Genomic DNA, 12,200 nt, shown 5'->3' on the forward strand with positions numbered 1-12,200 from the left:
GGAAAAACCGGTTACAATACCTTCTCGTGTCTCATAACTGAAGTTTCACTGCAGCACACACCCTCTGGAAATACCAGTTTTATGTCTTCTACAGCCTTTCGATAAGATGGAGATCCTGTACAAGAATGTGCAAATATTGTTTTAAGCTTTGAGCAGACTTTAACGTTTGATTATTTTTGTCAGAGTGCTGACCATAGATGCCATTCTGCAGCCTGTCAGAGCCGTACTGGGCCCTCCATAGTGTCTGATCTATAGTACGGGCTTCAACAGGGTCCTCAGGACCCATCAGCTCCAACAGCCTCATTATTGCATTCACTCTAAGTAAACCCAAAGCCAGCGAGGGCCCGGATCTCAAGTACTTCAACTCCAGCTCCTGGTCATCAAATAAACATGAACAATTGTTTATTATACACACTCAAGCTGAACTATATCATTAGTAAATGTTCTCTCTGAATAGCATAAACCTTGTAAAATAAGAAGTCCATACAATTGTATTGAATGTGCTCTTGTAGTGTATTTCAAATGTATATTTTTGAAATACTGTACTTGTAGATAATATAATTCATGACGGTTTCTTAGCACACTTAAAGGGGTACTTCACCGCTGGAAAGAAAAGATGAATGTGTATTTAATTTGGGTCATTTATGTAGTAGAAATGTGAAATTATTTTAAAAGTTGGTGCCTAGACTGAAAAAAAGCCAGAACATTTATTTTTGGCTCATATGGATGAAGGACAACAACTCCCAGAATGCACTTGCTTCGCTGCCTACCACGCCACGCCTACCGGTTACATCACTTGCCCACCGTGGCACCGCCTGACCGTCGTGTTCATTTTTATAGTAATAAAATAACTTAGTTCGGTTAGAGAACAGACACTACAATTAAAAACTGAACATGTCTGCTCAATACAGCAAGAGCCGAACGAGAGTCGCAGCACAAACGCAGCAGGAGTCAGATTTCATTCATCAGAGAGTGAGGAGCTGACAGACCAGATGATCACGGAAGATTTGGTTTCACGGAAGTCATTCTACCGTTTTGTTGTAGGGTTTTTCATTAAGAATAATAGGCTAATGAACCCACATTTCAAGCAACCCGCCCCCGGATTGGTGCTAATTCTATACCGAAACTAAAATGAGCACGGCCGCCCGGTATTCATACACGGCCGCACAGTCATTCACGGTGCGTGTCCAGTCTGACGCCTTTTCATTTCATGTCTATGAAAGCTTAACTTTCATAGGAATTCATTGAAAACACTCGCTTTGCTCCGCTCCATTATGAATGCCGGAGCAGCTGTGCGCATTTACATTCTGTGAGTGAGATCCCACCCCCTATGGGCAGGTTGAAAACATGCGGAATTAACTCCTACTACATTGCTCTATTGTTTGAGCTTTCCTGTAGCTCAAACAATAGAGCAATGGCGCTAGCAACGCCAAGGTCATGGGTTTGATTCCCAGGGAAAGCAAGAACTGACAAAAATTTAAAAAATGTGTACCTTGAATGCAATGTAAGTCGCTTTGGATAAAAGCGTCTGCCAAATGCATAAATGTAAATGTACTGGCTGTAGTCTCTTCGAATATACTACCGGGTTTCTACTGATACAAAGCTTAAAGGGGTACTTTAGTGCTGGGAAGATTAATGTGTATTTAAACTGGGTAATATATGTAGTAGAATTTGGTGCCTTCTAGACCGAGAAAAGACAGAAAATGTATGTGTCTCATGTGGATGAAGGACAACTCCCAGAATGCACTTGCTTCGCTGCTCAACGAGGCCACTCCCAAAGCCACGGCCACTGGTTATCACTTGCCCACCATGACACCGCCCCCACCATTGTTTTGATTTTCATAGTAATAAAATAATTTTGTTCAGTTAGAGAATGGACACTATATTGAAAAGACACGTTCCGTTTTTAGTTGAAGTGTGAGTGAGCTGAACGAAAGGAACAGCAGGCACAGATGCAGCAGGAGTCAGATTTCATTCATCACGAGAGCGAAGAGCTGAGCTGAGTCATTCACGTGTCCAGTCTCCAGTCTGGCGCACTTTCAGATCATGCCTATGGAAGCTAAACTTTCATAGGAATTCATTGAAAAGTTGAAACTCACTTTGCTCTGCACCGCTCCGTTATGAATGCCCGAGGTCGAGCTGAGCGCATTCATTTTGTGAGTGAGATCTCTCCCCTGTGGGCGGGTTGAAAACATGCGGAACTAGCTGGAACTGGAAAGTACCATAATTCGAATATACTACCGGATTTCTACTGATACAAAGCTTAATGCTGAAGTAACCCTTTAAGTGCACTCTAATAATTTTAAATTAAAAATGTTTTACTTTAAAGTGCATTTTTGAATCATGTTTTAATATTTTGACATGCTTTAAAAAAATACATCTATTTTGATCTGCTGACTAATACAAGTTTTTGAAGAAAGTGTATATACACCATAAGTTCCTTTCAGTAAATTTCGCATGTGCACAAAAACAGTTTACAATTACAAAAAATTATATTTATTAAGTGGGTCACAAATAATCTCTCTAATGTTAATTGTATCTAATATAAATGTGCACTATAATACATTTTAACTATTTTGCAATGAATAGGCTATTAATTGTCTGAAAACATTACATTCAGTTTGCACTTGTGTGTAATCTTTTAAAAGTATAGGATATTATTTCCATAAGTACTCTTTTTTTTTTTTTAAGTATGTACTTATTTTTCACAATGGTCTTGAATAAATTTGATTTATTTGCTTATTTTTTTAGGATATTTAGGAAGAGGAAAACAGTGACCTGTTGCTCCGGTGAGTGTATCAGTGCATTTGCCATGTTTGAGTCCAGCAGAAGCACACGTAAGCCCACTAGAGTATATCCATTCTGTTTGATTATGGTGAGAATTTTACCAAAGCAGTGTCTCCAGGCTCCAGGCTTGAACAGAGCTAGAGTCAAAAGTGGCTCAGGGCCTGTAGAGTACAGAGGGAGGAAGCTGAGAGAAAAAGCCATTTTCGAAAAGGGCATGTTCTGAAAAGACATCACTTACCCACTGTCATGTAACTGTAAAGCGACTGACTTCTGAGACCTGAGGGTTGTCGGAGATTGACAGTCAGTTCCCAGAGCGCATGGGAGGGTAAAATAGATTTTGCCTTGGTTCTGTACATACCAGGAGTGTCAATGTGATGAAGTGGTAGGAATTTCAATGATGGACGACTGCTGTGATCTGAAGATGAAGATGCGCAAGTTAAGCAAACTGCTTTTAGCACAAAAGTAAAAAGGTCATCCCTACCAAACTGGTATTATCTAGTTGAATCCTCACCAGGGACCAATTCTGTCTCTGAGAAGAAGAGGCAGGTCTGTCTGAAAGCTGTCTCAGGAGTGGGGGACATCAATACATGCAGGTTTCCTGGGTAATTTTGTGGTAAAAGTCTGCGTAGGGTGATGAATGCCCTCACCCTCCTCAGAGCCAAGACCAGGGCAGGAGTGGATGTCAAGCTCTGCACACTGCTCTGCCACTCTCGGTCCCCGATCTCAAAAGGACTCAACTCTTGTGCCTGCCGCTCAGACAGCTTGGGCTCCCACTTCAATGCCAGCAGCTCAAATCCATCTCTTCCTGTTTGTACAAGATCAAATTGGATTCGGTAGCCAGGTGCTGAAACTTATGGCTCGTTTCCACTGAGTGGTACGCTTCAGTACAGTTCACTACGGTACGCAATTTTTGAAGTTTCCATTGCCCTAATTCCGTATCGTACTAATTTTTTGGCACCCTTCCGTTGAGGTACCTAGCAATCGTAGGTACTTAGAGAATCGTCACTTGTGTGTGTGCTTTTTTTTTACGGCTGCGTTTTTCCATGCAGCCTTGGCTCAAACAAAGTGTCTTGTGACAACAGCCACATGCCGAGAAGCAAGAACAAGATCTGCTGTATGTCATCCACTGTTGTTTACTGTGTCGCTTTCTTCTTCTTCTTCTTCGCGCAAGAATGACGTCGATCTCTACACCACGCCTATCATAAGGGTACTGTTGACGGTGGAAACGCAAGTCGTATCAGGGTTTGCGCTCCAGAACCGTACTGTACTTTCAGTGGAAACGAGCCATTACTTCCATTGGTACATTTGTGAAGGTATAGTTTTAGGTCGGGGATGTCCAGTCCTGCTCCTGGAGGGCCACTTTCCTGCAGAGTTTGGCTCTAACATACCTGTCTGGATGTTTCTAGTGATACCGAAGATCTTATTTAGCTGGTCCAGGTGTGCTAAACTCTGCTGGAAGGTTGCCCCTCTTTGAGCAGGATTGGAACCTCTGTTTTAGGTAGAGTTCATGTACCTGCTGCATCTCCCCTGAGAACTTTATGAAGAAAGTCCATTTCATTCTTCATGATGTTTTGACCAGTCAATGTGAGAATCACCACCTGCTCCACATCTGGCCAAGAGGGATATGTGTGTTTGGACAGGACCATGTGGCTACACTCTGGCTTTGTCCACATGAGCCCACCTGTAAGACATCATGTAAATGTCAAAATTCTCTTGGGTGGTAATTGGGTAAATGATAAAAACTCGATGTAATGCGTGTACCTAGAACATTGTGGTGGCTTTTAGAGTAGGGTACAGTGTGAAAGCAGACATGTGGACCAACAACATCTGTGAATCTTGCACGGATTGATCCGATAAGGCCTTGGGCAGCAAGCTCATTCATACAACCTTCATCAGGCAAAGAAACGGGGCGTTCAATTATTGGAGCATCTCTACTGCTTCACATACAGCAAGTGACTGGCACTATATGTGCTATCCTGATGCTCTACCTATCGGCAATCTGGAACAGTGTGTAACTGCACTTTCTCTCCTCATGAGCAGCACAAGACAATGAGAGGACAGCTCAACCTGTTCTCCGACCAGCAACACTGTGGGAGCGTGACAGAATGCTGCAACCTAATGGAGACAGACAGCATTTCCAGACAAATGCAATCAGCATCAATGTCATGGTAATGTTCCACTCTCAGTTTCAATATATCTCTGTACTAGTACAGGCTCACTGTTGAGTTTATTCACCTGCTTGTTGGTGAGGCCTAGAGATTGAGCTTGTTTCCTAGAGATCTGTGCCCTTTGAAGTCCCAACAGACTGAAGCCTGTCTTTGCACATGCAGATAGTATATAGCAGTAACACCGTGGTCCAACCACAGGAGACACGAGGAGAAATATATCCGCTGTACAGGGGCATATGGAAAAGGGGTAGAATGTTTGACTTATTAGATGTTAGGCACTGTTACAATGGCAGAGGTTTTATTTTCTAGACACCTTTCACAGTGGCACATAAAGTTGCTGGAGAAGGGGTCAGAATGTGGGATCTGTCTTCTCTGTAACCCTCCTCTGAGTCCTGAATCCTGTTAAGAGCGATAACCAGAGTCAGCAGATAGTTCAAAGGCATAGTATGAGCAGACATGAAAATAAATTCAGGCATCATTTAATCACATCGTTCCAAACTTGTATAAAATGTTCTTCTTCTACGAAACACAAGATAGAATGAAGATTTTGAAGAATCTTTTTTTATCTGTTTTCATCTATAAAACCAAAAAGACTTCAGAACTTTCCTGTAGCTCAAACAGTAGAGCATGGCGTTAGCAACACCAAGGTCATGGGTTCGATTCCCAGGGAAAGCAAGAACTGACAAAATGTAAAATGTGTACCTTGAATGCAATGTAAGTCGCTTTGGATAAAAGCGTCTGCCAAATGCATAAATGTAATGTAAATGTATGAAGTCAGATGCTCATGTTATATGAGTTTAAATCAAAATCAGACAATACAGACTACATCAAATATCAATTTCATCATTGTCTCATAATCACCAAATGTCATGTTTAAGGTTTGTGATTGTAATTATGTCATATTATGAAAGTCAATGGGAGCCAAAACCTTCAAACTCCAAAGAGGATATGAAAGTAGCATCAAATATGGACAAAATCAGCTGACAGGTTCTTGAAATATCTTTGTGTTTCACATAAGGAAGACAATTAAACAAGTTTGGGATGATACGAGGGTGAGTAAATGATGACAGAATATGGAAACTATATCTTTTTAACGTATTAAACCTACAGTGAGAGTATAAGGTATAAGTAAAGTATAAGGGGGAAGGGGTAAATGGACAAATACCAGTAAATTGACTAGCGCAAACCCCTCTCCTCTCATAAATTTTGCATCTGAAACTACTACAAATGCATATGCAATAAGGTCAGCTGGGAAAATAACTGTCCACACCTTTTCAGCGCTAATTTTTCACTACATGTCTTTAGTAAATCCTGTTTTTTAATGCCAAAAGAGGGTTTGTAAATCTGGCCCTAGCATTCTAAGATACTAACATTGATAGGGTGTTTTTTGCTATTCTACCACCAAACCACAAGCAGAGCCCCAGATGCACAAGACTGGCAAGACGGGGTGAGTAGAGCATGGGCTCGTCTTGACTGTGATGGTACAGGGCGTTGATGGATGCTGGATCTGTCCGCCTTGCCAGCTGGGGGTCTGATGGCCCTGTGATCTCCTGCAACACTGAGTTAGCGCGAGGACCCCGGAAAGCCATGATGAGCACTGGCTGTCCCTCACTGTGCATAAATGACTTGCTGACTAGAAGACAGGATAAGCTTTAACCAATGCAATTTGTGTACATGTGTAATTATGGTGGGAGATGATATGTACCTATAAATTTTCTCAGTAGCTCTTGGGGCGGGTAGAGGAAACGGATACCACATACATCTAGGCTTGATCTGCACATAAGCTCAAGTGTGTGATGCATTGCCAGCGGGTTAAGAAACAGTGCCCTGCCTATCAGAACAAGTGCCGTCTGAAAGCAACAAAAAAAAAGACAATATTTTTAAACCGTTCACTGAAAGATAATATTGGCATTTACGAAAGACTCTTTCACCTCAGTATGACACTCTTGAGAATGTGTGGCTTCTGTCCTTTGACATTTTTGATCTTCAGTTTCCAGAGTTTGCCAGTAGAATCCTGGGATTACACTAAAGGCCTTTTCAACAGCCTGAAGCAAAGTGCATTAAAGGGTTAGTTCACCCGAAAATGAAAATTATCCCATAATTTACTCACCCTCAAGCCATCCTAGGTGTATGTGACATTCTTCTTTCAGACGAATACAATCGGAGTTATATATTTTTTTTTTAAATCCTAGCTAATCCAAGATTTATAATGTCAGCCCAAAATTTGAAGCCCAAAAAAGTGCATCCATCCATTCTAAAAGTAATCCATACGGCTCCGGGGGGTTAATAAAGGCCTTCTGAAGCGAATCGATGGGTTTGTGTAAGAAAAATATCCATTTAACACATTATAAAGTAAAATAACTAGCTTCTGGCGGACCGCCTTTTGTATTTAACTTAACTACCTCTCGTAGTTCAAAACGTTTACGCTACGTCTGACGTCATTGTCGCAGCAGTTACGCTTTTTCCATACGTTTCCAGGATATTTTTTTTATATAACTCTGAATTTATTCGTCTGAAAGAAGAATGTCATATACACCTAGGATGGCTTGAGGGTGAGTAAATCATGGGGTATTTTTATTTTGGGGTGAACTATCACTTTAAAGGGTTAGTTCACCCAAAAATGAAAATTCTGTCATTAATTACTTACCCTCATATCGTTCGACACCCGTAAGACCTCCGTTCATCTTCGGAACACAAATGAAGATATTTTAGTTGAAATCTGATGGCTCTGAAAGGCCTCCATTGGCACAATGCACGGTTCACTCTCAAGACCCTTAAAAGGTACTAAAGACGTCGTTACAAAGTCCATCTCACTACAGTGGTTCTAAAATAACTTTATGAATCGGCGAGAATAGTTTTTGTGCGCAAAAAAACCCTAAATAGCGACTTACATAGTGATGACGATTTCAAAACACGGCCTCATGAAGCGTCGAAGCGTTATGAATCAGTGAGTCGATTCAGCAGTTTGAATCGCCAAATTTCAGCAGTTTGGCGGTTTGGCACGCGATCCGAATCATGCTTTGACTCAATGATTCATAACGCTTCGAAGCTTCATGATGCCTTGTTTTGAAATCGTCATCACTATATAAGTCGTTATTTAGGGTTTTTTTGCACACAAAAACTATTCTCGCCGATTCATAAAGTTATTTTAGAACCACTGTAGTGAGATGGACTTTGTAACAATGTCTTTAGTACCTTTTAAGGGTCTTGAGAGTGAACCGTGCCATTGTGCCAATGGTGCCTTTCAGAGCCATCAGATTTCAACTAAAATATCTTCATTTGTGTTCTGAAGATGAACGGAGGTCTGACGGGTGTCGAACGACATGAGGGTGAGTAATTAATGACAGAATTTTCATTTTTGGGTGAACTAACCCTTTAAGGATTTAGATAATAATGTCTCAATAACAGTAAACAAAACCGATACATAAATCATACAAGACCTCTATATTTGGGTTGACAGAGATGAAGCAGTCCAGGTAAGATGAGGGCATTTGGACATGTGTGGGATAAGCCTGTTCCTCCAGCAGCTGATTAAGCTGAGGTACCCAGAATGCCACACTCTTCAATGACGTCTGAGCCAAAAACTTGCAAACTCGCCTGTAAAACATGCTCTCGTCCTTCCTCATCTATGAGAAAAAAAAATATTAGATTCAAAATTAAACTTGAATAATAGTCAATAAAGCCCTTATGTTTGGCCTACACAGAATCTGTTTTAGTGTTTGTAAATGGGACACCTGCAGAAAGCATTGTTAAATGGGCCAAATATTTAATAAACAAATATGCTGAGGATTATGTTTAGAACTCACCCTGGATTTCCTGCAGCCAGTTTGACCGTCCTCGAGAGACACGGCACAGATGTACAAGGCCAAGCCATCTTCCTTATAAAACTGCTGCAGCCCAGCCACCCAGAAAGGGGCATCAAGATTGTTACTTTTTCTATTGCAGTTGGGATCAGTCTATCACCGAACAGGTAACAGAGAGATTAAATGTAGCGTGACATGTCCAAAATAAAACATTTCACAGCCAAAAATTGTGTGTAAATAATAAGACATACCAAAGATAAGAGCCATGCTATGAGTGCATTGTAAACATGTGATTTGATGAAGACTGAATCCACTGTCTGTGCTTTTCTCTGCATTCTTCCAGCCACCACCCCAGGACTGGACAAGGACACGGTCAGCAGCAAACACTCCCTCATCTGTAGATCCGCAGGTAGGGTGTTCACTGAGGGAAGGTAGGATGCCTGCTAAGGGAAGTGAGTACAGCAGTGTTACTCTAATTATGAAAACAATGTCCATTTTTTAATAATTATTTAATAGAAAAACTGCCAATAGCTCACAGGGTCATAAAGAATATCAGTCCTCTCAGCGTCTCCCTCACAGTTTCTAGCCGAGCGCTGAGGTCCGAATGTTTGCAAGAACTTCAGATCCTTCTGCCATTTGACTTTGTGGCTGTGTTAGTGCATGGCCATACAGTTATTACATTAGATTGTGTATATTCCTGAGAGTTAAGAAAATGTAAGAATACTTTGTACCTTTGTTTGTTTTGAGCAGTCGGAACGTGAGAAGATTGAGAAATGTGTTCACGTTGGTCATATTTTGCAGTAGAACAGTAGACATTGACCTGCTGGATACCAGGTTTACCGCAGCTAGTGTCAAAACCATGAAGCTCGATTTCCTTTATCCTTTTCCCTGAGGAATTTTTCTGCCTAGCCTCAGCAAAATCTTGTGGATTTCTCCAGCCCCCAGGCATCTCGTCCACACTTTGTTTCGACCGTCTGATGTTTTCGAGTAGTAAACTCTTCCCAGCAAATTCTCTAGAGGTTATAAGATGTAGTGGGAGTATATTTTACTCTACAATAGCCGTTCATTACCTAAAATATGATTAATTTTATGATTTAAGTGATCTCTTACCTCTTCTGCCCATTTGCTTTTACACTTTTGTTAGTCGTCCTCTTAGTGGAGCTCATTTCCTTTTCCATGTTTGCTGGACTTATGAGACTAATACTCTGGCTAATAGCTGATTGTTTTGTTGGAAATGTGTTGTTGCGCAAGTCAATATACGTGGTGGGAGACTCTTGATTGAGTTGTAATTTTGCTGAGGTCTCTTTGAAGTCCTTCATCTGTCTCCCAGTACACCTGGGAGAAGTCACACACACATTTAACCTGCAATGCAGAAATCTGTAAACATGAGAATATACGCTATCGTTCAAACGTTTATGGTCGATACGATTTTTTAAATGTTTGTGAAAGAAGTCTCTTATGCTCTCAAGGCTGCTTTTATTTGATCGAAAATACAGTGGGAATGGTAATATTCTGAAATTTTATTACAATTTAAAATAGCTGTTTTCTATTTTGATGTTTTAAAATGTAACTTATGTGTTGCAAAGCTGAGTGTTCATCATAATTACACCAGTCTTTAGTCACATGATCCTTCAGAAATCATTCTAATATGATGATTTGATAATCAAGTAAAACTTCTTCTTATTATTATCAATGTTGAAAACAGTTGTGCTGCTTAATATGTTTGTGGGTACTGAACATTTTTCTCAGGATTCTTTGATGAATAGAAAGTTCAAAAGAACGGTATTTTTTTTTTAAGGTATCTTTTGTAACATTATAAATATCTTTGTCACTTTTGATCAATTTAAAACATCATTGATTAATCAAATTATTAATTCCTAAAATAAAATAAAAATCACTGACCACAAACTTTTGAATAGTAGCAAGATACGATATGACTCTACCTGAGGGATGATTCTTGTGTATTATGGGTCTTTATTTCCATCTCATTTACTTTCTTCTCACAAAAAGCAACCAGCTGCTCCATTAAATCATGTTCATGCATTTCACTGTCGTCGCCTGTAACAACAACGACAAAAATGTTCTTTTACGTTCATCTGAAATGTGTAAATGAATAAAAAACAGTGTCTGCAATCTAACCTTTGAGTATGATTTGTTGAATTGGTTTGACAAGAGGTTTGTGTTGCTTTAGAGTCTTAAGGACTTGGTCGAGATCCGAGGTATCAAGAGGCTATTGAGATAATAATTTGTTACAAACCTTTTATTTAGCTCTGGTCTAATACTTTGGTTATATACAACCTAACTTACTGTTGATAAAACAGGGCACATCTGGGTCTCTATCCATCCAGTATTGTTTGCTTTTTGTTGCAAAGGCACATTGCTTTCATTCAGTGATCCTTCTGTTTTGTGACCCACAGGAAGTTGAAGATTAGAGTCACCTTTCTGGACATCATCAGTCCAGGAAGTGAATCGCTGTGATACAGATTTGTATGCTTTATGTAAGACAATGTGATCTGAGAAATTATTAGAACTTTCTCTCTCTCACACACACACACACACCTCAACTTCTGGCTCTTCCAGCGAAACACACTCCGGGTTCCTCCTGGTCCCTTTCAGCAAGTGAATCACTGGTGGTCTCTGAAGGACATTTTTCTCTTCTTCATTGTCCGACTGCAGTGTGAAATGTTTGTGTTTGCGTTTATTTCAGTTAGTTTACCTTGACTGTAAAGCTTGTGTTATTAAGGATTAGTTCACCTGGATTGACTTGGTCAAATTAATCATTACTTAAATCATAAACACTGGTATAACGATAAAAAGTCACTTGTGAAGAAATATCATCAGTGAACACAGTAGCTTGAACTTACTGATGATGACAGGTCAGAGTCAAGGGATGGTATCTTGGATATAAGGTCGTATATATGCAAATTCCTTTCCATTTCTTGTATTTGGCAGGTGCGTAGTTTTTCTTTCAAAATGTTCCAGTAAACAGCCGCTGCTGTTGACTCTGAATGCGGCCGGTCTGTCCAGTCGGCAACGAAATAAACTGTAGCTGCCATGGTGACCGCACATGACCAGTGGCGAAGCTACGAGTGGGCCCAGGCTATTTTTCCAAACAGATGTATGAAATACATCCCCTCTCTCCCTATATGTGGATATTATATGCTTGTCAAAATGAAATGTTAAATATGATTCGCCAGTTTCGCTTAGTGCCGTCCACAATGTTATCTTTACGACGCAAGGTTAATTAAGATTTGCGCGTTTGTCGAATTAAATTTGGAAATGGCGAAGCAAATATCAATCAGTTGATGCTTTTAAAATCCTAATGCTCTTCTTCTGACAGAGACACGTTTGGTTATGAATAATGAGTTTAAGTTAATCGTTTTTAAGTAGCCTACCTTCAAACATTTTCCCACATATCTAGTACAATTATGTGTTTTTATTT

General features: G+C 40.2%; 1 protein-coding gene across 1 annotated transcript in view; it reads right to left on the minus strand.

Annotated features, from left to right (window-relative positions):
* Positions 1–11,431, minus strand: part of LOC307133080 (dynein axonemal assembly factor 8) — a 16,221-nt gene extending 4,790 nt beyond the window's left edge. The window contains exons 1-24 of the mRNA XM_079827867.1: positions 11,318–11,431; positions 11,066–11,230; positions 10,898–10,988; positions 10,702–10,816; positions 9,869–10,093; positions 9,490–9,771; positions 9,295–9,406; positions 9,010–9,201; positions 8,762–8,911; positions 8,396–8,581; positions 6,887–7,000; positions 6,661–6,805; positions 6,327–6,588; positions 5,269–5,354; positions 5,023–5,177; positions 4,776–4,902; positions 4,549–4,674; positions 4,301–4,468; positions 3,299–3,592; positions 3,146–3,202; positions 3,026–3,064; positions 2,779–2,948; positions 193–373; positions 21–115 (exon numbers count right to left, since the gene is read on the minus strand). Coding sequence (XP_079683993.1) covers positions 21–115; positions 193–373; positions 2,779–2,948; positions 3,026–3,064; positions 3,146–3,202; positions 3,299–3,592; positions 4,301–4,468; positions 4,549–4,674; positions 4,776–4,902; positions 5,023–5,177; positions 5,269–5,354; positions 6,327–6,588; positions 6,661–6,805; positions 6,887–7,000; positions 8,396–8,581; positions 8,762–8,911; positions 9,010–9,201; positions 9,295–9,406; positions 9,490–9,771; positions 9,869–10,093; positions 10,702–10,816; positions 10,898–10,988; positions 11,066–11,086 — 3,393 coding nt within the window. The 5' untranslated portion in view covers positions 11,087–11,230; positions 11,318–11,431. The remainder of the gene's footprint in view (positions 1–20; positions 116–192; positions 374–2,778; positions 2,949–3,025; positions 3,065–3,145; positions 3,203–3,298; positions 3,593–4,300; positions 4,469–4,548; positions 4,675–4,775; positions 4,903–5,022; positions 5,178–5,268; positions 5,355–6,326; positions 6,589–6,660; positions 6,806–6,886; positions 7,001–8,395; positions 8,582–8,761; positions 8,912–9,009; positions 9,202–9,294; positions 9,407–9,489; positions 9,772–9,868; positions 10,094–10,701; positions 10,817–10,897; positions 10,989–11,065; positions 11,231–11,317) is intronic.
* Between the last annotated feature and the right edge of the window lie 769 nt (positions 11,432–12,200).

This window comes from Gobio gobio (assembly GCF_949357685.1).
Source record: "Gobio gobio genome assembly, chromosome: 1".
Classification (NCBI taxonomy): Eukaryota; Metazoa; Chordata; class Actinopteri; order Cypriniformes; family Gobionidae; genus Gobio; species Gobio gobio.